Source organism: Centroberyx gerrardi, chromosome 4 (assembly GCF_048128805.1).
Source record: "Centroberyx gerrardi isolate f3 chromosome 4, fCenGer3.hap1.cur.20231027, whole genome shotgun sequence".
Classification (NCBI taxonomy): Eukaryota; Metazoa; Chordata; class Actinopteri; order Beryciformes; family Berycidae; genus Centroberyx; species Centroberyx gerrardi.
Window position 1 is genome coordinate 22355383 of NC_136000.1, and position 26950 is coordinate 22382332.

The 26950-nt window shown below is 45.0% G+C and overlaps 1 protein-coding gene across 1 annotated transcript in view; it reads left to right on the top strand.

Annotated features, from left to right (window-relative positions):
- Positions 1-26698, top strand: part of LOC139912525 (neural-cadherin) — a 72157-nt gene extending 45459 nt beyond the window's left edge. Inside the window, exons 18-33 of the mRNA XM_071900353.2 lie at positions 278-1886; positions 2677-2770; positions 3573-3757; positions 4768-4997; positions 5841-6118; positions 8451-8665; positions 12278-12405; positions 12673-12800; positions 13540-13663; positions 14556-14739; positions 15039-15205; positions 17689-17953; positions 18757-18940; positions 20421-20671; positions 24689-24843; positions 25781-26698. Of these exons, the coding sequence (XP_071756454.2) occupies positions 278-1886; positions 2677-2770; positions 3573-3757; positions 4768-4997; positions 5841-6118; positions 8451-8665; positions 12278-12405; positions 12673-12800; positions 13540-13663; positions 14556-14739; positions 15039-15205; positions 17689-17953; positions 18757-18940; positions 20421-20671; positions 24689-24843; positions 25781-26359 (4776 nt within the window). The 3' untranslated portion in view covers positions 26360-26698. The remainder of the gene's footprint in view (positions 1-277; positions 1887-2676; positions 2771-3572; positions 3758-4767; positions 4998-5840; positions 6119-8450; positions 8666-12277; positions 12406-12672; positions 12801-13539; positions 13664-14555; positions 14740-15038; positions 15206-17688; positions 17954-18756; positions 18941-20420; positions 20672-24688; positions 24844-25780) is intronic.
- Positions 26699-26950: the final 252 nt, after the last annotated feature.

A 26950-nucleotide genomic window follows, 5' to 3' on the forward strand; every position in this document is an offset into this window, starting at 1 on the left:
TGGACTCTCAGCAACATTCAGAAGCAAATCTAGGGCTGCTGGAACCTTTTCAGAGGCCATTTGCAGCGAAAGTGCCCTAGTGGAACTCGTTCCATTTCATTTAGGTAGTCAGAAAAAAAGAAAAAAAAAACCACATAAATGGGCTGCCTAAGAATGTCATAAGCAAGGAAAACCCTGGTGACTGCTGAGAAGAGATGAGAAGCCTCTCATAACTTGGGTGGGTGGGTGAATGAATTTCTGCTCTACTTTGTGAAGGACTCTGTCTTTATCTCTCCAGGTGACAGCCACTGACCCAGACAAAGATGCAGACCAGGGGGCCATACGCTACTCTATTCACGGCCAGGGGGCAGAGTCCCACTTCATGATCAACGACATCACCGGGGAAATGTATGCCCAGCGCACCATGGACCGCGAGGAGCGTGCCGTCTGGCGCTTTGTTGTCATGGCAACGGACGAGGAAGGCGAGGGACTCACCGGCTTCACAGACGTTATTATCAACGTGTGGGACATCAATGACAACGCGCCCACCTTCTCCTGTGCACCTGATAATTGCCACAGTAGCGTGGCAGAGAACTCCCCACCCGGAACGTTTGTTGTGGAAATGACAGCGGTAGACCTTGATGATGCGGCAGTGGGTCAGAACGCCATCCTCACCTACCGGATTACTGAGAATGCCCGCAACGCAAACAGTGTCAACCTTTTCTCTATCGATTCCAGCACCGGCACAATATCCGTGGCAGCCGAGGGCCTGGACCGGGAGTTTGCGGAGAGCCACCGGCTGGTAGTGGAGGCCCGGGATGGCGGGGGCATGACAGGCACAGCGACCGCCACAGTGGTGGTGACAGACATCAACGATCACGTGCCAAAGTTTAGAGAGGACTGGTGCGGCGCTCGTGTGTCTGAGAGCAGTAATCTGGACGCTCCCGTTCTGGAGCTGAGTGCCGTGGACCCGGACGCCGGCACTTACGGACAGCTGGCCTTCACCGTGGTGGCAGGAGACCCGGAGCAAAGGTTCTACATGGTCAGCCACCGGGTGGAGCAGAGCGGCACTCTGAGACTCAAGAAGAAGCTGGACTACGAGAAGCCAGGAGAGCAGCGGTTTAACCTCACTGTCAAGGTGGAGGACTCTGACTACTCCAGCCTCATCCACTGTCTGGTTCTAGTGGAGGATGAGAATGATAATGCCCCTGTGTTCACCCCCAGCTCCCACCTGCTCTCTCCTCTGCCTGAGGATGTACCTGTAGGAACCAGCATCATCCAGGTGACAGCCAGCGACTCAGACTCGGGCCTGAATGGGGACATTTTGTACAGCATCTTTCCCGAGTCCGACCCCTATGGACATTTTGCAGTCAACCGAGCTGGCGCGGTCACAGTTGCCAGACCGCTGGACAGGGAGACAGTGGCAGGATATGAGCTGGTCGTCATGGCGACCGACCGGGGTACCCCGGCGCTGACCGGCAGTGTCACGGTCCAGTTGCCGCTGCTGGACATGAATGACAACGGGCCAGAGCTGGAGGCAGCCTACACCCCTGTGCTGTGGGAGAACAGCCCGGCCCCTCAGGTGGTGTGGCTCAACCATACCTCAACTCTGCTGCACGTTGTGGACAGAGACTCCCCAGAGCACGGGCCTCCTTTCTCCCTCGCCCTGCCCCTACCTTACTCCACTGACTTCCACCTGCAGGATCACGGGAATGGCTCTGCCACGCTCACGGCACTGCGGAGATTTGACAGGGAAAGGCAAAGGGAGTTCCACCTGCCAGTGATAATGATTGACAGCGGCCATCCACCAATGACAGCCACAAACACGCTCACTATCACCATTGGGGACCAGAATGATAATGCCCATCAGGCGGGGGAGAAGGATGTGTATGTGCATAGCCGCAAGGGTGAGTTGCTCACTTGCTCATTTCATTCTCCTTGCCACTTATTTTTCACTACAGAGTTTTGTACTGCAGGAAGAGCTTGAGTGAAGGGGGGAGACTGAGGCTAGAGCTGTAGGGAGAAGTTTTCACTCCCATACCTGTTCAGTATAGTCTGGAATTCATAATTGTGCTCTTCCTCCTTCATTCTAACAGTGTTTTGTTATGGTAATGTCGTTGTCAAATCCTCTCTCGAGCCCTCAGCAGATTCTTCCTCTGCCAACCCCGTCTATGCCTGAAGCTCATCTGAGCATCACATTATGATCAGCACCATGATTTTTTTATTTATTTATTTTTTTTATCCTCCGGGTAAGTTGGTTAGGTATGTAGGCTTGTTAGTGTTTTGATCGCGTACTCAGCTCCACAGCAGTTTTAGTAATTGTGGAAAACAGGGGCGGCGTGACTCATCCAGGCTGCCATTGTTTACCCAGCTACAGTACTCTGGCACTGCAGGTCGATAATAACATAATCCATACTGAGATAGCCCCACTTCCTTAAGCTCCACGCTTTCTGAAGTGGAGCACTGAGAGCCTATTCATTCCAGCAGTGGGGCTCCACAGTTATGAGCATAATAAGTAGAACAGAACACAAGAATGCAAGATAAGGAGAAGAGAGGGACGAAAAGATAAGTGTTGGCATCAGCAGATTCTGTCCAGACAGAATCAATGTGTGCTGTGTCTGTGTGTGTGCGTGCGCGCGTGCGTGCGTGTGTGTGCGTGCGTGTGTGTGTGTGTGTGCCCGTGTTTACCTTGAACAGGAAGGATGGCCACTGCGGCACTGGGGAAGGTGTATGCCCCAGATCCTGATGATTGGGACAACAAGACCTACACCTTGGAGACGAGCGCAGCCAAGTAGGAACTCTCTCTTTTAAATGCACTTAGTATTCCTTAATGCATTGCTGAAATGTAGCTACAAATGTGCAGTAAATATCAACTTGTACTTTTCCAGTTTCAGGCAACAATGCTAAAACAGTGACTTTCTAGCGATACAAGCAGAACAACTGCCAACAATGCTGAGTTTGCTAAATAAAATGTGAACTCAAAGTGTTTCAAAGTGTTCAGGCCTCATTTCTCCAACAAGGCCCTGAACCAGCTTTTTCAATATCGCTCCTTTAGAGACATGCCTAACAGGTACTTCTCCTAATCTTAGATCTAATTCCCTGGCCTCTAATATAAGGAACACTTTCCAAGGGGACTTTAATCACAGCAGTCAACAGTGATTGCTGCTCTGGAAAATGCAATCAGATTCAAACAAACTAAGCAATCTCAGTATGCTTGTATAATGTTCCTAGATGAAACAGCCATAGTAGCACAGCTTGGCTCTGTCAGGGACCTTGTGCAGCTATTCAGTATTCACACCCTCAAGATCAGATTAGAAATACCAATTGCATATTTGTTTTATTCATATAACAAATTCTGACAGTTACTATGACAACTATCGAGCTCTTTTAGGAGCTTTTGGAGCCAAAGAATTTGCCTTTTTTCATCTTGGCCTTTTCTCTTTTTCCATTTCTTTGGGTTTTTTTTTCAAAATTAATTTGCATTCACTCCCTGTGGGAGTAAGCCCAGGTGCCTCTGACCAATTCTGTCCTCGTCCATCGACCATCTGTCACTCATCCTCCACTGAAGCAGCCCTCTTCTCTCCTCTTCACAGATACTTCAGTCTGAACCAGAGCTCAGGAGTGCTGACCATCCGGCAGAACACCCCCGCAGGCAGCTACTGGTTGCGGGTGGGGGTGTCAGATGGAGTGTGGCCAGACGTGATGTCAGGGGTCAGAGTTCATGTCAGAGAGCTGGAGGAAAAGGCCATCCTGTCGTCAGCCTCCCTGCGTTTGACTGGTACTGCTACCAGTAACCGTAACACACCTGATGGAATAAACAATAAACAATGTCAGGGGTTCAGCAGTTGGACTTGTGTTGTGATGCTTAGTGATGCATTATATCTGAGTTTGACCTGTAAGATCTCTCACGATGATCTCTATGGCTGAGTCTGAAAAAACATTGAATATATTAGTTTATTAGCAATTAGTTTTTCCCTTTGATTTCCTGTCTCGCTCATCTTCCCGTCCACAATGAGCATGCTTTCTCTTGCTGTCGCTACTGTTGGTTGTTATGGTGACTCTGCCTTTATGAGGCTAATATTGAAAAGACAGCATCTGCCATAAGCATGAATAAATTGATACTTTTCATTGGATGATTATCAGGTTGTCAACCCAGTTAACGCTGAAATAATAGGCTGTCATGAGAACTTTTTATACTTGCATTATTCAGTGTTTCTAAGCATTCTAAAGCGACCATTCATGCTGCATGTGGGTAATGGTTTCCTTATTCTTCTTCAAAACTCTGAAGTTTATGTTAGGGTCCTCATTTTTCTATCAGTCTCTCGGGGCAATTCGTAGTTGTAAAGGTCAGTTTGGAAGTGTCAGGTAAAGTCCTTGACATTTAAAAAGCCATTCTGCGAATAGAGTTGAAGGCTATTATGGATGCCTGTGACTCCAAGTCATTATCATTTTTGGAGATTAAAGATGACTTCCTCCATTCACCCGATATTATTGGAAGGTGGCATCACAAATCTGATTGATGGCGGGGTCATGAAAATATTTCATGCATGAGACAAGAAATATGTTTCAGAAGGGAAATAAAAGATGGATTTTATTTGAATGCATCACGGCTGTTTCGGCTTATGGATGGAGTCAGTGAGGCTCGGCGAGGATATGGATCAATGAGAGGAGATGTTAGGCTGCTAATGGAATCGGGAACGCGGTGGACTTTGATCAACTCTTTAGCTGTCATTGACAGTTCAGTAGCTCTTATTGCCTGAACCCCTTCTCTCTTTTTGTCTACTGAAGGCATCACAGCTAGAGAATTTATCGACTCCCATGTCGAGGGGAAGAGTCGGCTGGAGACGTTCTGGGACTTCCTGTCTGAATCCCTCTCTGTCAGGCCGGGGAGCATCAACATTTTCAGCATCGCAGACAGAGGGGAGAAGACCCTGGACATCCACTTCTCTGTGCTAACCGACAGCGGCTACCTGCGCCCAGAGAAACTGCACGGTGTCCTCGCCGCACATAAAAAGAAGGTAGCATATAGCAACTCGTCTTATAGATAGAGATCAGTGCTCATACATCAAGTGATACACTGAGGAGCTTGAGGGGGAGAGATAACGGGGCTTTTATCTGCCCTTTTATTTTCCCACCAGGTCTCTGCCTGTTTAATACCATGGCCCTGTCATGTCTCTCTGTCTCTCCCCTCAATCTCTTGTCTATCTCTCCTTTCCTCACTCCCACATACTGCCTCTCTTCCACTTTTTGAGTCTTTTAACCCTTTAACTTAAATAACTCATTTTTCTATATCATTTTTTCCTTCCTCTGTCATAGCTAACTGTGTGCCATTCTACTTTAAAACACGCAGTTATTGAATGTAGGGCTGAAAGATGTTGACAAAAAAATTGAATTGCGATTTAAACTGTGATTTATATCATCACAAGTTTTTCTTGTCATACATTTTTTAGAACTTTAAAATAGTTTAAAGAAAAGTGATCCCGTTAAAAAAAATATTGTGCTTGATTCATGGACCAAAGATTACCCGGTGCACTGAAACACCTTGTTTAGGAATCCATTTTGCACGCTCCTCTCTCTTAAGCAATTAATTGCAGTCTCTGCGATTTGGAAATTGCTCAAGTTCATATTATGATTTGGATTTTTTTTTTGATTAATTGTTCAGCTCTAATTGAAAGCAACTATGTAGGGTAATATGTATAGTATGCCTTGCATTGTTCCTTTGCATTGTATGTGAAACCCTGTTGTCCTTCCACCATGTATGTTAGTGTCTGCTGGATAACCCTGTCAGTCAACATGTCTCTGAACCAATGTCACCAAGACAAATCCCTGACGTCCCTCTTCCCTTCTCTCACTCTCTGCAGCTGCAGTCAATGCTGCGTGTGAATGTGAGTCAGGTGCAGGTGGATGAGTGTATGTATGCAGACTGCAAGGCAGCGGGTGGCTGCTCCACGCACTTGAGCATCAGTGACTCGCCCACCCTGGTCGACTCGGGAAGTCTATCCTTGGTCTCAGTCAAGGTGACGTCCTCGGCGGTGTGTGGCTGCGCCGCCAGGGAAATGACCCACCAGCCCTGCTCCTCCTACCCCAGCAACCCCTGCCTGCATGGGGGGACCTGCGTCGACGCCCACAATGGCTACAGGTGAGAGGCACGCCTGCAGCGAGTAGGGAGAGAGGTGGTTATTGTCTGGGAGGGCTACAGTTGGAGGAAGCCTCAAAAAGCATAGGTCAACAGAGCCAGGACTTTCCTGAGGTGCTGCGGTCTCGTGTCTGCTCCTGTTAGACTCTCAGGAGTGACATCTCGGGAAAGGAGCGCAGAATTCCTAACAGCTCCCCGCATGAGGAGTCACATCTCCTTCACCTGTAACTTGACCTGACTTGCCTGAACCGCTGTGATTTGTTGTCAGCTGAATAGACAGGAGCAGGATGTGTGTGCTTTCAAAAGGCTTTGGTCTGTTTGCCATGGAGAGGATGTACATGCATGCGCAGGTCATTCTGAAGGCTGAAGTAGGTTGAAGGGATAGAAATTCATATCGATCTAGGTAATGCTTAGAAAAATTCCTCGAATTGAGGTTCATAACACAGTGGATTCTTGACTGTAATATCAATTTTTTACTTTTCTATCATGCTGTTTATTGAGTGAGGAATCTACAATAAATAATTGCTATAACCTTTGAATCAAGACCATTAGGCAGGACCTTGAGTGTTAAGCCTGAATATTGACTCAGTGTCACAAATCAATATAAAGGCCTTCACCTAATGTATATAGGAACACAAGGGAGGCTCTCGCAGAAGAAACAGTATGCAGTTAATTTCAAGCACATATTAATGCCCAGATTAAATAAATATAGGGCAGTGGGATTAGTACAACTCCTGCCATCCTCCATGCTCACCACTTCTCAAAATCTCATTTAATACCATTTACATGAACATGCGACTTTGTTCAAGGCATCGTCTCTGAGAGGGAAGATCTCCAGAAGTCTTTTTTTCTTCCTATATTGTCTCTGCTGCAGTTGATCTGCAGGCTGTTGAGAGAAGCCCTTGTGTTGTACCATAAGAAGAATATCTCCCCATATGTGCTATATGGACCCTCATGTGAATGCAGTACAAGCATAAAGAATCCAATTTTTGGTTCTATCTTCTGCAGAAAGAGCTGAACAGGCCATCACAGATATTGTCAGTCAGAAGTGAGAAAAACATGCCCTGCACCGCTCGATTTGGATTGACATTGCTCTCATGAGTCACATGAAAGAGCAGTGAAAGAGCGAGGTGCTGTGCTCCGTGTGTGCATATGTATGCATAAGGCTACACTCCGCCTAAGCCGTCCCTTCGCTGTGTATGGATCAGTATTCCTGACATGTGTAGTCCCTCTGCAGAATAAACAGCGCTGGGGAGAAACAGCCCCTAACAGTCTCAGTACACAGAGCTTTCCTCAGACACTGCATGAAAATAGATGGCTTTGACATTATCAGCAAAGCCAGCGCGTCTCACATGCCTCATGCAGCGGAGGGGACGGGATGAGATCAGCCGGTCCCCTCCATCCCCTTCATCTCAGTGATTGAAAGGGTTTTCATCACGGCATGTATCGCTTTCTTGATATATGATGTTTTGTTCTTTTTTTTTACTATCAATATTTACCATTTACTTACCCATTGTACACACAAATCCACTCAGCAGAGGCATGAAACCACTCATTTTGTTCTAGTTAATACTTCTGCAAGAGCAGCGATCCTTAACAGTCTCTCATCAAAGTAGATAAGAACAAGAAGAGGCAATCGCACAGAAATGCCTTACCCCTTCATAATACCTTTTAAGAGAGAGAGAGACAGACAGACAGACAGAATAAGAGAGAAAGAGACCAAGAAATCAGCAGTGGTATGGTGCGAAGAAAAGTAAGAGAAATGGAATTAATTATCTTCCAACAAAGGAGATGTGATGTGCCAAGCAGGAGCCGTCTCCAGAGGGCTCAGCCCTCAGCTGTGGTAGATAAAGAATAGAGCAGAGTAATGCTGTGTTCATAGTTAATTGATTTAATGTAGAATTGAATATTCAGAGCTTCATGGCTAATGCAAAAGATCAGTGTATAGATTAAAGCTCGGCACCCCCGACTCAGTTTACCCAGCATTTGTTCATTGCTGACTGTTGACAGCCAGTGTGTTGGAGTCTCTGGCAAGTCAAAGCCCCCGCCGCTGTGAATCAATAGGACTGTCACGTCCACCAGGGAAAAATCACCACACAACGATCCAGAGATAGGACATTGTGAAGATTTCTAAGAGCAGAAAAAAAACATTAATTGTTTTTTCCCAGCATTTGTTATTTTGATTTCAGCTTTTTCTTCGCCCCCTACTTTTTATTTGTCAAATTGGTCATTACAAATACAATTTTTATGGGTCAAGAAGCCATATAACAGACCATGTTTTCCCATTAAGAAACATTTTTTATCATTTAATGTTTTTTACTCCGCTGTGCTACAGGTGCCAGTGCCCCCCGCAGCTTGATGGTCCCGAGTGTCAGCAGACGAGACTTAGTTTCCTTGGCAACGGCTATGCCTGGTTTCCCCCCATAAGGCCATGCTTTGATAGCCATCTTTCAGTGGAGTTTATGACGGAGGAAGATGACGGGCTGCTGCTGTACGCCGGCCCGCTGGCCACTCTGCTGCCTGGAGACCCCGAGGACTACATGGCCATAGGTAAAGAATGATTCACGATAATTAGATGTGTGCCATGGGGCCTCCGGGCTGTTATTGTGCTTAAGCTTGGAACTTCATTTTATGTGTTTAATTACTGGATGGTAGCTAATCAGATATATGGGGCAAATTTTCTCTGCTCGAGTGCTGCTAAGGGATATGGGCACTTACTCTACAGAAGTATAGGCACCTAATGCGCTGCTACGGGGGCAATCCTGCTTTAATGTTTAATGTGAACGTAATACTTTGTTGATTCCTGTAGGGAAATTCTCTTTTCTCTTGCCCCTCCTCCATAAGGAGGTCAGAGGTCAGGCTGAGCTACAGAGCAGCAGCCCTGCAGCTGGTAGGGACTCAGTGTCTTGCTCAAGGACACTTCAGCAGGGGGGGCGGGCTTCAACCTGGTCCTCTGGTTGAAGGATAATCTCTCTTATGCTTAGTAGATGCTAATTAAGACCATGACCATAATATAGTAGTCAAAATGGTAACACTTCTTAATAATGGTAGACAAATAAACATGAATTAATACATTAACTAATGCATGAATCAGCATGGATTAATGCATAAATGAATTAATGAACTATCAGGAATTTGCGAAGCTCAACACTGACAAATGAACAAGTCAAACCTTGGTTAACTCACTTTGTAGTAATAGTGAATTCATGGTCAGTGAATGCTTACCCCCAATCAATGATTAATTTGCTAATCATTACCAAATTTTGTATCATTGCATGACTTTACTTGAGGGGGCACAAAACAGTTAACTCACCATGAACTGTGTGTGAGTCGATCATCAGGCATATGTTTGTGTATCAGCCCAGAGTTGTGTATCATACTGTAGCATGTAAGTAAGCTGCACAGCCACATTTACAGACACACACAACCTGCAGAGAGCTTGTGTTGTGCTGTAGCTGCAGAGTGGATCTGTGCAGGCAGCGACCTGCAGCTGGCACCGACCTCATTGAGCCTGAAGAGGATCGAAGAGGGGAATGATATGCCACTGTTGGCTGATTTATAGCCCATTTCATCCCCCTATTTAATCCATATATTAATTACATCTGTTTGTTGACACCATTAATTAATGCCAAATCATTATGTACAAAGGCATTAAATCACCACCAGTAACTAATGGTGACCAAGGTATGACTCATTCATTTGGCGGTGTCGAGCTTCATGAATTCCGTGATAGTTCATTAAGTCATGCATTAATTCACGTCGATTCATACATTAGTTCATGTATTAATTCATGTTTATTTGTGACCTTTATTGTAAAGTGTTACCCAAATATTGTTAGGATGTCTTAAGCGTAACATTTCAGTGCTTCCCTAAGTGCGCTGAGATCAAAAGCAAATGAGACTTTGAAGGAGCCTCGTCATTTCATTATTCATGATACTTATTGATAGAATGAGATGGACAGCGATATCCTTTGTAATAAGCTGGTAGACCTCGGCTGAGTGATTATGAGTGAATTCTCACACTCTCACTACTGCTACTTATTGTTGTAGGTATTGGCCCAGGATGGTGGTGGTGATGATGATGATGATGATGATGATGATATGATTTAAGTAGTCCAGTAGGTAATTCTTATACAGTTCTTTCTAAAGTATGAGTCCAGTCCGAATCAATAATATTTCGATAATCCTTTAGCTGTCAAGGGACAAACAGCTCAATCTCTCTCTCTCTCTCTCTCTCTCTCTCTCTCTCTCTCTCTCTCACACACATACACACACGCACACACGCAGCCTCCAACTCATTATATTCTCTTCCCATATGATTTAATTTCCTTCATTGGAGCTATTTATTTTTTTATCTTTAATTCCCTTGTCATTTGTCAACTGTTGTTCCGCCATTGCCCACCATGTTGTTCCAGGTGTCATTTAGATTCTCTCATACAATCTAGTCGTGTCATCTTGTCATCTTCATTTTTTGTCGTTGTTTTGTCTGTTTGTTTTGAGGTGAGATGCTTTTATATGCCCCTTGGGGTTTTTTTTTTAATCTTGCCTGCACAAACTAGTAATTTGCATCTCTTCTGTGTTTTTTTAGCTTTGTTGTTTTTTCCTGACATTGCTTCTATATTTTGACACTGTGGACAGGGGCGGAAATCACGGGGGGGACAGGGGGGTCCGGACCCCCCCTTCCTGGGACTAACAGAGAGTTGTCCCCCTCAATATATCATTGTAAACATAACTATATAATTTTAAATAATATAATAATATGCATTGAAAGCACTTGTGCTAATTATAGACGCAAAACAATGCGTTTTTAAGTTTCGAAAGATTGAGTCCCTCTCTCATACGCCTCACAGTGGTTTGGTCCACTGCCTACCTGCCTCCCCGAACCCCCACACACACACATTAGCCCTCGGTACGAGTGTGTGTGGAGGATCTCTGGAAGTGTGTCAGTGGTGGCTGACCTCCAGTAAGTAGCTACTTTGCAAAGGTTAACTTAAAACAAAGGATGTGTCAGACATTTTTCTTTACTTCTACCACTCAATAGAATAAAACACATTCACAATTGTAATCAGACTACATTTTGTTCCGTTACCTCGCGGTTGAATCTTGTGCGTCAGCGTGTTGGTACGGAGCCGCGTCTCCTAATGCATGTGTGTGTATGGAGGCAGGAGGTCTGTCCACAATTAAAATCATCATAACTCGCTGAATTTTCGACCGATTTTCAAGCGGTTTGGTTTGTTACAAATGCCAGACATGTATTTATGATACAGGATACTTGGTTAAATTAAAATGCGGGATTTCATACCAAAATACTTTATCTTTTGTAGATGGTAACAGTAATATTTCTATAATATAATATTTAAGATTAACTTACCCTATGTAATTAGGTTCTAAGTATATTATTTTTTTCTTACTGCATGTAAAATGGCTGCCACTATGTTATTTTGTTCATAATTTTGGAAATAAATGAAGACTTAATTAATAAAAAAGACATAATTACAACAAACATTATGTTAAATATAAGTACGTTTCTGGCAGGCAAAACATTAGAGATCTGCTTTTTCGGGAAAACTAAATCTAATTAGGCATATATTAGCTTTAGTTCAGTTAATGGGTGTTGCATCTCACCTACTACTGTAAATAACCTGCATGCTGTGTGTGTGTGTGTGTGTGTGTGTGTGTGTGTGTGTGTGTGTGTGTCTATTTGTCAGCCAGCCAGGTCAGTTAAAATGGCAGAGAAAAGAAAAACAGACATCCGATCATTTTTCAGTGCACCGAAACGCCAAGTAGAAAGACCCCAGTAATATCAAAGGCAATTTGATAAAATCTTCATAAGAAAGGAATGAAGTGCTTATGGAAATGTTTCATAATGGACCTCTATATACATTTAATACAACAGTACTTTTGGCGGCACCTTTGGTGTCCCCTTCAGGAATTGCTCTTGAGAAATTTTTCTGTTTATTGTCCCCCCCAACAGTGAAATGAAATATCCGCCCTTGACTGTGGATGTAAACTAAAGTAAACCAAACATGAGTCTTACATTCTAAAACCTACAGAATTTTTCTAAAGACTTTTCCTGACTAACCTTTTCACTCGGGCACAATAATAACCTTGGTTTACGTCAGAGTGGACAGTGAGTGTTAATGTTGATGTCTCTCTTCCTCAGAGCTGATTGGCGGGACACCTAGTCTGAAAATTAACCATGGTTCTGGGACCCTGGTCCTCCAGTTGGCAAACAACATTGGGGTGGCTGACAGACGCTGGCATCGCCTTGATGTGAGGAGTAATAGCAAAGTAAGAGAACCACACTCATGCTAGCCCTATTACCTGCCATTCTCTCCCTCTCTTTTTCTCTCTTTATATGGAGGAGAACGTCACATGCAAAATGCTGGAATGCTGGAATTTGGCGAGTTCCTTCCTCAAACATGCGTACTTCGTAGTCCGTCTGACGTGATTGTCTGACCATAGAGACGGCGAAAAAGAAATGTAGCCTACATTCACGCATCCACATGCACAGCGGTTTATGACCCCTCTGCTCTGCTCTCTCCCTCCAATTTAAAGGAAGTGCACTTCACTCTCGATCGATGTTCCAGTGCAATCGTCATGGAAACGGAAGGCGTGGATTCGTGGGCAATGACCGAGGATCGCTCGTCTTGTGAAATCCGAGGGATCACGCCCAATAGGGACAGGTATGATCTACAGTTAAATGAGACAAGTGTGATCAACGCTGCACACTAGAAAACTAAACTAAGGGTTCATTGGAGGTTCTTCTGAGTTCCAATAGCAGCCAATAAGAATCTTGATGAACCCCCATATGTTAGAGGTTCAGGGTTTATGAATCCTTAAGAAAGGGGTTCTCCAAGGAACCTTCTGGGGTTCCCTTGTGGTTGTAATCTGAAGGTTTCTTCAAACACATTTACTTTTTAAAATGCTATTGTAATGTCTTTTATGCTCATTGTTTTGTGGTGTAAATGAGATGCATGTTAGTTTATGATGTTCAACAATGTACAGAAACACCATTACCATTACCATTGCTGCTAATTTGACTTTTGCTGAGTTTCAGTGAAACATATAATATAATATAAATAATCCAAACATTAGCACTCTGTATCATTCTGCGAGTTTTTGTCTCCTATTTTTTCACCCAGTTTTAAAAATGCCAGAGTTGCTGTGTGCTGACAGACAGTTAGTATTTTAATAATTGAATACAAGTGGAATTTAATGGTCATGTATTTGTTTTCAGCGTTTGTGACAAAGGACAAGAAGAAGTTGTCATATTTGTTGTCGGAAAACAGCAACGTTTATGACAGCTTCAGTAAGAGGAATGAATGGGGAATCTCCATATATGGTGCCTGCCTTTTTGCCGCTTTTTTTTTTAGTTGCATCCTTTTCTGTTTCTCTATATTCACAGTTGTATTTCTTCCCCAGGTACCTGAATGGAAGCCATGTGTTGCAGCTAGGAGGGATCAATGAGAACATATCGTATGAATACCCACAGCTTCAGCACAAACACTTTGCTGGATGTATGCGGAACCTGGTTGTTGACAGCAAGGTATGGAGCAAGAAGAGTTTACTTCTCAGCCTCGCATGCAGATTGCCACGGAGAGACCTGTTTATGAAGCCTGTTATGGATGAATAGATTGCAGTATAAGAGTTCTCCTTTGTAACTCCTCATTCTTGACCTGTTTGGATAACCGGCTGCAAGGGTGCTGGAGGACTCCACTTCAATAGGAATGTAAATGTGGCCTCAAGGCTACGCTGGAAGACCCGGTGAATGCTGATGCCGCTCACTCATCACTTTCTCTTCTAGTCAAATGCTCTCTCTCTCTCTCTCTCTCTCTCTCTCTCTCTCTCTCTCTCTCTCTCTCTCTCTCTCTCTCTCACTCTGATTGTGAGTCTGCAGCTAAGAGAGATGCCAGAGAGAGTTGTTTTTTTTCCACACCTTTTGTTTTTGCAGTTCTGTAGGCCTACACTTCAAGCCAATACTTGTAATTTATTAAAAGGCCATGTATTAAACCTAACATTGTTAAAAACAATATAACAATGACAACAACAACAATAACAATAATAATAACACTTTGCAAGTTGTAAAGTGCTGTACAATCAGCAATCACATATTATGTAATATCTAATAACATACTGTAGAACTTGTTTATAAAAATGACTTTTCATTTGAATTTGAAAATCAGACTTTGCAAATCGTATTGCACAGGCAGTGTTCAACAAATCTTTCTCTCTCTCTTTCTCTCTCTCTCTCTCTCTCTCTCTCTCTCTCTCTCTTTTCTAAAGGTATTATATAAGACTGATATTCACTCTGGTTGATTACTCTGTGATCACGTTTCCTTCCACTCATCTACTTTGATTAAAGACTGAGATTCTCACCCTGTCTGTTTCTGTCTCCTTTCCTCTCTTCCTCCCCCTCCTCCTCCTCCTCCTCCATTCAGCTGTATGACCTTGGCTCCCCGGCTGAATCCTTCAACAGTGTCCCAGGATGCTCTCTCACTGATGGCCACTGCACCACCATGGAGCAACTCCCCTCCTGTGGCAAGAGGGGTCGCTGCCACGGAGAGTGGGGGTCCTTCAGCTGCCAGTGCGAGCCGGGGTATACAGGGCCACAATGTGACCAAGGTAGGCTTATAAAATTGCTTTAAAATGTTTTATGGAAAAGTACCTGTTAAATGTCTATGGATTTTTGTAATGTAAACCTCACAAAGTATACAATCCAAATGGGAGATGTGGGAAATTCCGCCACCCCACTTTGCTGCTGCAACGCCTTTCCTGGAAGATACCCTTGCCTTACATAAATTGCCTTTACAGAACAGCAAGCACGCACTGTAATCTCCTTGTGTATGTTTGTGTATGTATTCCATTATCTGAACACGTGATCGCAATAATTGAACATGCCTTGTGTCTGTTTGATCGACAAGCGGCTCCGGAGTTCTCCTTCGACGGACGGAGCCACGTTCAGTTCCAGCTGCTGTGGTCGCTGCCCGCGCGGCAGACGCGGGTCCAGGTTGGGCTCCGGACGCGCGCCACCGGCGGTGTCATCCTCAGCCTGCTCTCCCAGGAGCAGAATGAATACCTGCGTCTGGAGGTGAGTCACGGCCGGTCACTCCCCTCCACCTCGACAGCTCTTATTGTGTTGTTTGCGGGCCCCGGCACAGTGATTAGGGCCCAGACAAATGAATGTTGTGAAGGCTTGTCGGCCTGATAGAGTGGCTAATATCAGGGTTGGAGACAAAGGGGTGGATACCGAGGGGGCTGATGAGTGACATCTGTCATCATGTTCTCAAAAAGGTCTTTCAGCAAGTCTGCGGATTGCTGCTATTGAGAGGCTGCGATTTCAAAAATTAGGCCTACTCTATTCAAGGTTATTTCTGTCTCTGCCTAATGTTGCAAGCACAATTCACTCTGGCAAGAAAGCAATTGTGTGTGCTGTTGTTAATGTTCCCTTGTGTTTCGAGGGCAGAGTGCTCTTAAGAGAAGGTCAAATCCCCTGCTCTGTGCTTCAAGCCTTTGACACGGCTCGCTTTAAGTGGGGAACTCAAAGTCATGTATGCATGCCGGTTGCCCTGCCAAAACTGGAGTGATGCTCACACACAACTGACAGAACATTTCTTCAGCAGACAAGCCTGCTTCAGTTTGCCAAAACTCCATAATAGCAAGCCTCTCCCCCCCTGACACATTCCTGAGTGTATATGATGCTAGTGTTTCTCGTCTGAGCCTTTCGTCTTCATTGACAGGCAGAGTGTGAACAGCACCTGGGAGTAAATGGCTCTGCTCGCACTGTCACTCTTGGCTAACTCACAGGTCATCTGTTTGCAGTGAACCTGTCTCCTTTATGGTATCTCACACGCCAGTGGTCCGTCTTTGAAAACATCTCGTGTGTGTGCTTGTATGTGTTAGACAGCACTGGTTAAGCACTTGTTCCTCTTTGGGTCTTTACAATGCATGAGAGAAAACACTGTTGTCCTTTTCTCTCGTAGCACTCCCACAGTGACAGGGAAAGGAAAAGGCTGTAGCCTTTACTGTATGTGGGCTGTGAAGCCTCTCTGTGAAACCCTCTCTGGAGCTGAGTTGGTGAGCTGTATAAAACATCTGATGTCTGTCTGCGGCAGCATGCTGAAGCGTTTTCAGCTTGGTTGTCTCAAAGCTCTTAGAAACACTTGAGCGCAAGCCTGGTGTGTCTGCCGACAACAAGCCCTAATTTAAAGGGCTGTCTCTCGACCCTTTTTTCTCTAAAGGGTAGAGATGGGATAGAGTGCACACTGAATAAATAACCAGACATTCACACAAAGGTTACCAGGGGCTAGCTGGGTATAAACAGCATGCGGTCCTCGAAGGAGGATGGTGTCTCTATATAGAAAAACATTTATCTATTAATGCAGTCCTTGAAGGAGGTGTTCGGAAGCCACTGGATTGCATTACTCTGTCAAACCCCAGTAACCCCAACAACAGCATAACTCTAACAGACTTTCACTTTTATTTCTGTATTTTTAAATGCGCTTTGACATTGAAAAGCCTAATAGAAATTCAGAAATTCAGGTTTCAGAAATTCACTAGAACATTTTGTGCTTTAGCGATGATTGTGCAGATCTCTGGTGGCACTGCAGAAAGTTTTTGTAATCAGATTCTTTGCTAAGTATTGATTGAGTCCTTTGTCCTTTGCTCATTTTTGTTGTGGACTTGAGGGCAAGATGAGGCACTGGGGAGAGCACAGTCAACTATTACGGTGTGTGTGTGTGTGTTTCGGTTTGTGTGTGTATGTGTTTCAGTGTGTGTGTCCAGATGCTGAGGGAGCAATAGTTAATGCAGGCCGGGCTGAATGCATTACACACTGTATTGAATTATCTTGCCCCACTGTTTCCAATTAAGGCTTGGACATGTACAAGCTGCAGTTATGGGAGTTCGCTCATCCTTAACTGCTGAAGATAATTGTTGTTCCTTGTATACCCTCCTTCGGGATGACTCTTGCTACTGCCATGTAGTGCTGTGTACGGTAGCTTTGCTAAGCATCATGGTTGCAAAATTGCTGAATTAATATTTTCCGCTGAATTTTTAGATCATTTTTCTGGCAGGTCTAACTGTAGACAATCTTTTGTAAATAGTTCAGTTTCACAATTCTTGACTGCACAAACTACAAATTCCACCTTAGCGTCCTTTCTTCACCATGGGAGCCGGCCTACTTCTTGTAATGCTGTGCTCAGGATTTGTTTTTGCCCATCAACAAAATACAATATAATGTAGTATGGCAGGAGCCAAAGTCTGTCAGTTTAGAAATTACTGCTGCTCATAGCTTTTGTTTATCATCCTTTTCACTATTTTTCCACACAACCGTATCAAGCCCTAGAAACCACACTAGCTCAGATAGTGATACTGTAACTGATGACAAAGCAGGCCAGCTCATATCAGCTGGTTTAGGCTTTCTACTGTAGCAGAGCTTTGCTAATCCAAACTCCTCAGGAATGGAGGTCACCAAAAGATTGAATTTTCCTTATTTTGTGCATGCTTCTTCGGTTCGCTGGTCTGTTTGGAAGTCTGAATTTCAGATGTGTAACCTTCTGCTGTATGTCTTAGGTGTTTCAGGGTCTGCTGGCCGTCTTCTACAACCTCGGAGATGGAGACTACAACCTCACTCTGCCCTTCCATCACCTCGATAACGGAGACTGGCACGAAGTGGAGCTGGATCGCTATGGCAGAGAGTTCACCCTGCGACTGGACGGAGGGGGCGGGCGGCGGGAGGTGACGGCCTCTCCTGGGCGGAGCCAGGAGATTATCATTGACCCGTCGGCGGTGATGCTGGGAAACTCCTTCCCCTCGGGATACAACCGCAGCTTCCTCGGTAGGCGCTCACCTGTTTTTGGGTGAAGAATGAAAGACTGAATGGATAAATGCTCGGATGAACGATGGTGGACGGATGAATAAATGGTTGAGCGGAGGAATGAGTAAATGAACGAATCGATGGATGATGGATCAACAGATGGATGGAATGAATGAATTAACAGATGAATTTATGGATGGATGAATCTGACTCTATATGCAAAATGTATATCCATTGACAAAATAGTGGATTTCGCAGCATAACTTATGTACCTCTTAAAATTCATGGCCTGATAAATGATTCAGTGGTTACGCTTACCCACTTATCTCAACAGTTCACAGTTTGGCCCAAAGGTATTTTTGATGCCTTAGTTTTAAGCAGATGAAGTGTGGAGGACTGGAGTCAGTGGCACTGATCTGTATATAAATGATGTGTTGCACCTCATCCGCCCCACAGAGTGAGCAAACTAACCAGCAGAGAAAATATCCTGCAAAACAGAAGTCCAACACAGAAGCTTAGCCTGGGGCTATTTATATGTGTGTGTGTGTGTGTGTGTGTGTGTGTGTGTGTTGGTCTGTGTCAGCAAGTCTGTTTATGTGTATCAACCAGTGTGTATGTGTATTCGAGTTTACACCACTGCCGTTGTGTAAATGTGTGTCCATAAAAGATTTTGCCCGAGGACTGGTGTCCTAGTGTCTCTTTTGCCATTGTAAACACTTCTTCGTTTTCTCTCTCCACCTCTCCCTCCCACTGTCTCTCTCTCTCTCTCTCCCCCCCCACCCCCCCCGCCGCTCTCCCTTGAACTTTCTCTCCCGCTTTGCCAGGCTGTTTGCGGGATCTGAGGCTTAACGGCCGCTCCATGCCTCTGGACAAGCAGCAGCCATCAGAGGGCCTTCAGGTGGTCAGCTCCCAGGGCGTGTCCCTCGGCTGCCCTTCAGAAGCCTGCCGAAAACACCACTGCTCTCCTCCCTTTATCTGCGTGGATCTCTGGAGGCAGCACGAGTGCAGGTGCAGTAAATATACAGAATAAATAATAACCCGGGCTCGTAACGAGGGCTTACAGTACTCGCAGTATGCAGGAATGTATTGTAGGGCCTACATATTCACATATTCACACATTCAGAGACACACATTGCACACAGCGGCCGTCATCTTGATAAAATGAACAATGGCTGCTTAGAAATCGACCTAACAAAAGACATAAAGACATTCAGTACACAATACACACATAGGAAGCCACATCAAAAGAAGAAAATAAAAACATACATCTGGCTACAAATAATATACTATATGCATAGAACACATACTGTAGATAATCATTTCTGACTCGGTTAGATATGGGCACATTGTCCTGTCTTTTCCTACTGCAGCCTTCCAAGCTAAAAACGCATTTATCCTGTAACACGCTTCAGATAGAAGCGTCAACCAGATGGCATAGCTATGTAGCGGCTAGCCACAGTTCGGCCGAGGTCCCTCCTGTTACTGTCCAGGTCTAATGGTGTGTCAGTGTCAATGAGTGAATACGTACCGCATTGTAACAGCAGGGACCGTCAGTGTCTTGGCTGCCTCTTTAAAGACGAGATGAAATGAAAAATGCCTTTTTAACCCTTTTAGATCACATCCCCGGTCATACTGTGCACCTATTTAACAATAGATGCCAAAAAAAATACCAAAAATCAATTTCATTGTATTCTTATATCAAAATTCAATCATGTTTTCTTCCTGTAAAACAAAATATGCCGTGTGCTTACGTAAGCATGCCCGTAACTAATTTCAACCAATAATATCATGACATCCACCCATCAATCAATCTTCAACTTTTAGCGCACAGAGCTAAGAGGCTAAGATTCATTAGTTAGCTAGCTAGCAACAGCATGGTACTTCGGTGTGTCTTCGGGTGTTATGACACACCCACTTTTCAACGTTCAAATCAAATTCCTCCCAACGTTATGTCCCGCCTGTCTTTTCTGTTTCACTCGGAAATACGTCACGATACGGAAGTTAGATACTCTCGAAATGCCGTTTCATCTCGACTTTAAACTCTCCAGGACCGGTACGTCTCCTCTCCTCCCTGGCTGTGATCTAAGACTCACAGTTTGGGGCTCTGCAGCATAGTGGGACGTCCACCTTCTGCGCTCGCAGCACAGCCTCAGGTTACGACGCACCGACAGAAACGGGGAACAGGGGCGAACGATATGCCGGGGACATTTCGTACAAGTACATGCTTAAGAGGCTGCTAGTGCAACGCCAATCTTTGTCTCCATCTCTGTTTCTCAGTTATCGTACAATCGAGACAGTGTAGACTCAAGAGAGCGCAGCTTTTGTATTTGATATAAGTGGTGTGGCACCTAAGGGATTTATTTTTATGGTGTCAGCTTAGCTTTCATAGCTCTGTTGAATTCGGTGCGCTTTGTATCTGACAGGTTCCCCAGTGTCTCCCTTGTCCGTGCTTTAGTTAGTTACCGTCTCCTGTTTTGTCTCTGCACAGGTGCCCCCCGGGCCACATGACCAAAGAGAGCTCCTTGGGCAAAGTGTGTGTGTACACGCTGTGCGCCAGCCGGCCGTGCCGCCACGGCACCTGCGTGGCCCACTCTCCCTCGCGGTACTCGTGCCACTGCAGCGAGGGCTACCGGGGACGGCACTGCGAGGTGACGCTGGCCATGTTTCATAACGTGGACGGCAACAGCCTCAGCGTCAGCTCCATGTTCGCCATCAGCATCTGTGTCATGGCCTTCCTAGGTAGCTATGTCGACTACGTCATCTTCTACCTGTGGTAGCCGAACGCCGTCTGTCTGCATCTCTGTGTTTTTGTCTCCTGATTTAAGTGTTTTCATACTTTAATACCTTTCTTTTCATCTTATGCCGCCTTTTGTTTTTGTCTCCGCAACATCTCTGTTCGTTTTCATCTTCACGCTATATGACTTGCATCCTGTTTATCTGCAACATCTACTGTTTGATTTGTTTTCCCTTCCTGTTTGGTGCTGCGAAATCTATTCATGCACATGTATTGCAGCTGTATTGATCTCCTGAGCTGTGTCAGGATGTGATTTCTCCATGGGAGGTAGTGGAAACAAGAAACAAAGCATTGCGATGGAGGAGAAGCAGGGGAGGGAAGCACTGTACTTCTTAATTTGCGATTCACAGGAAAGCTGTAAAAGTCCCCGGAGGATCAGGGGGTTTCTTTATGTGTTTCTTTATATTTCTCATCACTTTAACGTCCCCTGTCTGTTCCGATGTTCCGCTATGACTACACAAGTCATTTTCACCCTCAGCCTTACTTTTTTATCTGTCCAACTTGTTTTATATCCCACCATCCTCTCATTTCACTCCCCTGTTGTCTGTTTTTATCTTTCCATCCATACTTCTTTGTCATTTTCTTTTTGCCCCAGCCAACCTAAATGTGTCTGTATCACTGCTGACACATTTTGAGCTTTAGTGTGGTGTACTGTGTCTGGAGCTCTGTGTGTGTGTGTGTGTGTCTTGCATGCTGTAGCGTCTGGAGCTCTCACTACCCTCTGTAGAGCCACACTGCTGTTTATGAGTCTTTCTGTCACAGGCAGGCTTATAAAACGCTTGGGCAATTCAATACAGTGTCCCTACCTCTATAACTGACTCAACATTCCCCCAGGGCATGTGGCTAGTATTGGAACATCAGTTATCCTGACACTTGAGAGTGAAACTTATAAAGCGGTCTTCAATATTTGATAATGAATTCAAAGATGATAAAGTGTGGCCTCGGCATCATTCATGAAAATTCATGTGTTGCATGCTAAATAAAAAAGGGGGCGCAGGCATTTGAAGCTTGCCCACTGTCGCTGATGAGGCATTTATATTCAAGGCTCAAACTTTTCACCTCAACAAGAATCACCGACTAATCCATAATATAATTCAGATTGGAAATAGGGGGCTTTGCAGACTGTTATTACATTTTCACAGCTCGTAAAAAGAAAATCTTCTCTCAAATTTAAAGCAAAAAGACGAGAAGCACACAAACCAGTTCTACCTTGTGATCAACAGTCCTTATGGCTGGGTCTGGAACTGAAATAAATCCAGCTGTGGGCTTTAATGAACAGCCAGTTATATGTAGTTGTTTAATGATGACCCTCATCACCACTGCAACCACTACCATAAATACACACACACACACACACTACACACTCCCTGCACTGAGCGGGACTGCTGGCTGGGTGCTAAATTAAAGTGGGACTCCTACTCTGCCTCAACGTGCATTAAAAGTTAAACTGATCATCCATTATTGAGTTTTACATAAGCCATCACCGACCAGCCAGAATGTGTGAGTTCAGCATGTGCCACTGTCAGAGCCAGACGAGCCGATGTCTCACCATGCTTCATTAGCCCTATTGAAAACAGAAGGTTCACCCTCTTTATCATACCAATGAATTAGATATTGTACTTGGATATTGTACTTTCAAAGAATGGAAGAAATTCATTTTGTCTACATGGAGTCTGGACACCAAATGATCATTACAAAGTGCCTGTTCTCTTTTTTTTTTTTCCTTTGCGAAATTGATAAATAAATTATTTCTCAACTCTTCCCATCTCTCACCTGTCTCATTTCCATTTCCTCATCCTTCACCGCCTTTCATTTTTTTACTCACAACATTCCACTGACATTTCATTCTATCTGAACTCCTGTTGTAACTATTTCTCATTAACCTCAGATCTGTGCAACCGCAAAGGGGTAAAGTGTTTTTCATCAAGCTGGGTTGTAGCTGTTTACACTGCGCTCATTCATAATGCACGGTCCGGCCCGGGATAACATCGTAACACCCTGTTCATGGTAGCGGGTGGAGGGCTAGGAGGCAGCAACATTATGGATTGATGAATGACTTCTATGTTTGTTCTCCACCCTGACTGATATTGATCTTTCTGGAGATGTAGCTGCACACCGCTGCACACCCAACTCGGGGCAGCAGTGGCTGCAGGCACAGAGTGTGTGTGTGTGTGTGTGTGTGTGTGTGTGTGTGTGTGTGTGTGTGTGTGTGTGTGTGTGTGTGTGTGTGTGTGTGTTAGTGTGTGCTTGTGCTGTATGTGTTCAAGCTCTCATAAATAGCTTGTGCATTTGTATGTATTTGAACATGTAGTTGGCCTTGAGCATTCCTATACTGTCTGTCTGTCTGTGTGTGTGTGTGTGTGTGTGTGTGTGTGCTTTGGGGCTCTCTGCTGAGGGACTTTGCTCCGGCCCTCTGCGCCGCATATCGAACGCCTCGCCTATAGAGGTGCGTTTTGATATGGGCTCAGGTGATGCTGAGGGTGGGGTGGGGGTGTGTGTGTGTGGGGGGGGGGCGGCCGCTGCTGGGCTGCCGCCTCATCGAGATTCTGGTGTTTTTCTCCGAATCGCCCCGGCACAGCGGTGAAGAAGCCGGGTCAGCTGATCAATACCGCTCTGCCTCCACCCCACACTGAGGATGGCTGGCTGAGGATCGAGGGGGGAAGCTCAGAATCTCACTTTTCTCTCTGATATGAGAGTAGCATTGAAATGGAAAGTGTAGTAAACAGCAGTTGAGGTGTTACAGCACGGTTCCCGGGAGTGAACGGTGCGATAATAAAGAGGACATTATGAATTTTAATTGAGGGGACTTTTTTTTTTTGTTATGGTGGGGCTTTGCTCTGTAGGTTGTTTGTCTCAGGGAGTTGTTTTTCTGTTTTCGTCTCTGAATACCTGCCTATTTGTGCGACCCCAGTGAGCAGTTGGTACATTATTCTCTTTCTACACCATTACTTTAAAAATTCAGTCTAATGTGATTACCCTGCATTTCTCAGAGGGTTTCCAATTAAACTGATACTTACAACACACCAAATAAAGTATTCCAGTTGAAATGGATCCCATCTAGTGTGAGAGATAAAAGCTGAGGCCAGACAGAGGCCAGAGAGGGGCTGAAAAATAGAGACACTGAGAGACTTAACGAGAGTGGGAGAGGAAGAGAGAGAGAGAGAGAAGCAGAGCAGGAACTTCCAATGTAGAGAGAGAGAGAGGGGGAAAAAAAGAATTAAAGAGATAAAAAGAAAGAGAGTCAAAGTGTGAACTAGTAAAAACAGATAGCGAGAAAGGGAAAAAGAGAAAGAGGGATGGCAGATGGGAGAAAAATATTGGTTGAGATTAATGGACTTTAAAGGTCAGTCCAGCATGTTGTATAATTCAGCACACAATAGCTGTGATTGATGTGTATGCTTTAGGACCTTTCCTTCTCTGCTCCCGCAGCATTCCCCTCTGCGTTCAGCCGAGCCACTGAGGCTTTGAGTTTAAGCTGGGAGGAGTGCAGATTCGGTTAATAGGTTTCCGAGGAACTGTGGTATTTGATAAGACAGGAAACAGAGCAAACATCAAAGGGAATAGGTGGGAAGGTGGTGCTTTTGTTTCTAAGTATGTTCCATTAGTATGTCCTAACTGTACAGTCAGTGGTACTAATAGGTCTTGCAGGGCAAAATGAGCTAAAGCAGTGTGATGGAGGCTCCCTGTAAAACACTTAACTGTTATTATCATGCTGAGTATTTAGAAGGATGTATTAATGTTACACTGCAGACTGGGGTGTTATATCAGACTGTCAGGGACAAAAAAAACCAACACGAAATACAGTCAGTGTCTCATCGCCACTTTCCACTCACGTTATGCATTTCATTCACTCCCAAGGATATGTTGTTGTTGCTTTTTTTCCGCCTCAGAATCTCAATTTAATTATGTGAGAGGGCTCCCCCTTTAGCGGCTGTGCTAACCTGCTCTCTGGCGCCCCCCAGTGCTGATGCTGGGCCTGTTTCTGTACTCCTGCTGGAGGAGGCACAAGGGCCTGAAGGAGGGCGTGTACCACGTGTCCGCGCACCACGGGGAGTGGGAGGACATCCGAGAGAATGTGCTCAACTACGACGAGGAAGGTGGAGGGGAGCAGGATCAGGTATGACACGGAGGCAACAACACACACACACACACACACACACACACACACACACTGAGACTCTGATACACATTTGCACACATACACACACACACACTTGCTCACATATGTGCTTACTGCCTACACAGAAGGAGGCATGTGCATACACATACATGGACAACCCCCCCACCCCACCCCACACACACACATACACACACACACACACAGAGAGAGTACTAAGCACAAATACTGCACTTTTTTAAGGGTTCTCATTTACGTGGTCTATGTATAATAAAAAATTCTGTATTTTTCACTGATTAGGCCATCATCAGGGCAAGTAGACTATTTCTTTGGCATCATACTATATTGTGGCACCTTTAGAGGAGACGTAGGATGAAAAAACACAAACAAATAAGGTGGTAATATAAACAGGAACATTTGATAGTGCTTGGCAGCCAAGCAGAGAATGGTGTTTGTGGGTGCCTTGAAATTAACACCAAATATTGGTTCCCTGGAGATCTGGAATGGGAGTCAATTAGTGGAAATTAAGCAAGTAGATACCAATAGCTGTTAATGCCTCTATTTGTTTTAATAGTGCTGGTAATAGCAGTTTTCCCCCCTCTGCAATCAGATAATTAATTACTTGGCCAATCAATGATGCTGTTGTTGCCAACATCTCTTCCTAGACCGTGGATCTCCATCTCAGTCAGAGGAAGAGGTTCATTTGCTGGCAGGAGCATTAGCCGAGCTACATTGCTCTGAGCACTGATTGGTGTCATGTGGCAATGTTGTTTTTCATTATCTATTATACTCAAAAACAAAAAAAAACACCTTCCCCTTTGTCTCTACCCTCCTCTGTCTTTGCTCCTGTCTCTTCTACGCCTCTTCCCTCGCCCCCTTTCGCTTTCTCTTTCTCTCATCTTCTCTCTCTCTCTCCTCTCTCTCTGCTCTGTCTCAGAATGCCTTTAACATGGTGGAGCTGCAGCGCTCCCTCCAGCCTAGCCCGGCACAGTCACTTCGGTACAGCTACCCACAATGCATCATCTCCTACCCGCAGACTAAGCCGCCCCAGGACAACAACAAGAAGGGGGTGCCTAACGGGAACGGCAACGCAGCCATCGCCCTGCGCCTGGCTGTTCCCCCCTCGGAGACAGAAACCCTGCCGTCCCCCCTGACCTTCCGCCGCTCCCAGAAAAGCCTGTCCTTCTCCAGCCAGGACCTGGCCCGCTACCTGTGTGAGGTCATCAGGGACATGGAGCACCCGGGGGAGCTCGGTACCATGACCACACCGCGCCGTCCCTCGGGAAAGGAGCGCGGCCTGGCGGCGGTGCGCTCCCTCAGCTCCCTCAGTGCGACTCAGGGTTCAGAAGTCAGGCTTCAGGGGGCCCAGAGCCCCCGGCTGGACAGGTTCAAATCCCTCCGAGCTGCGGTTAGCGAGCTGAGAGGAGACTCTGCCGGCCGCTCCAAGACCCCCGAGGGCCAGAGGGACAAACTGAAGGAGAGCAGAGGGCAGCTGAACTGTGAGAAGAGCGGGTAAGGCTGCACTCTGAGAAGCGGAGCCGAAGGTTGTGAAAAACAACGTTAATCAGAAGGCGGTCGGGGAACTCCAAAGGGAGATAATTAAATGTGAGATACTCCGAGACTGGGAGGCTGCCGAGGGTGTATGTGAAGTCTGCTATAAATGTACTGTATCGATGAAACTTTGAACATTTCAGCTCTTTGATATAAAAGATGTTTACTGATGAATGATCAGATGTGATGTATTGTTTACTTGGCATTGCACTGTACAGTATATATTCCACAGAAAGCACTTTTGGAAGAGCCCTGTGTCAAAACTATTCATGTCATAAAAGTCACAAGAGAAATGTCTGCAAGTAAGAAGGCAAATGAATTTCCTTTGACAGAGTTGGTTTCTTTTTGTTGTTAATGACTATCATGAAATCGTTTATGTGAAAAAATGATTTTGTTTCATTTGTATTTTATCTATTTCCTTTTAAATAAATGAATATCTTTGATAATATTTTGAGCTTGATCTTGTTCAAACACGCCTGAGTTCACATTTGTGATCTACACATCTCCGATCTTTGAAGTTCAAACCAACTTTCATCATCAAATGGAAAATGGTAAG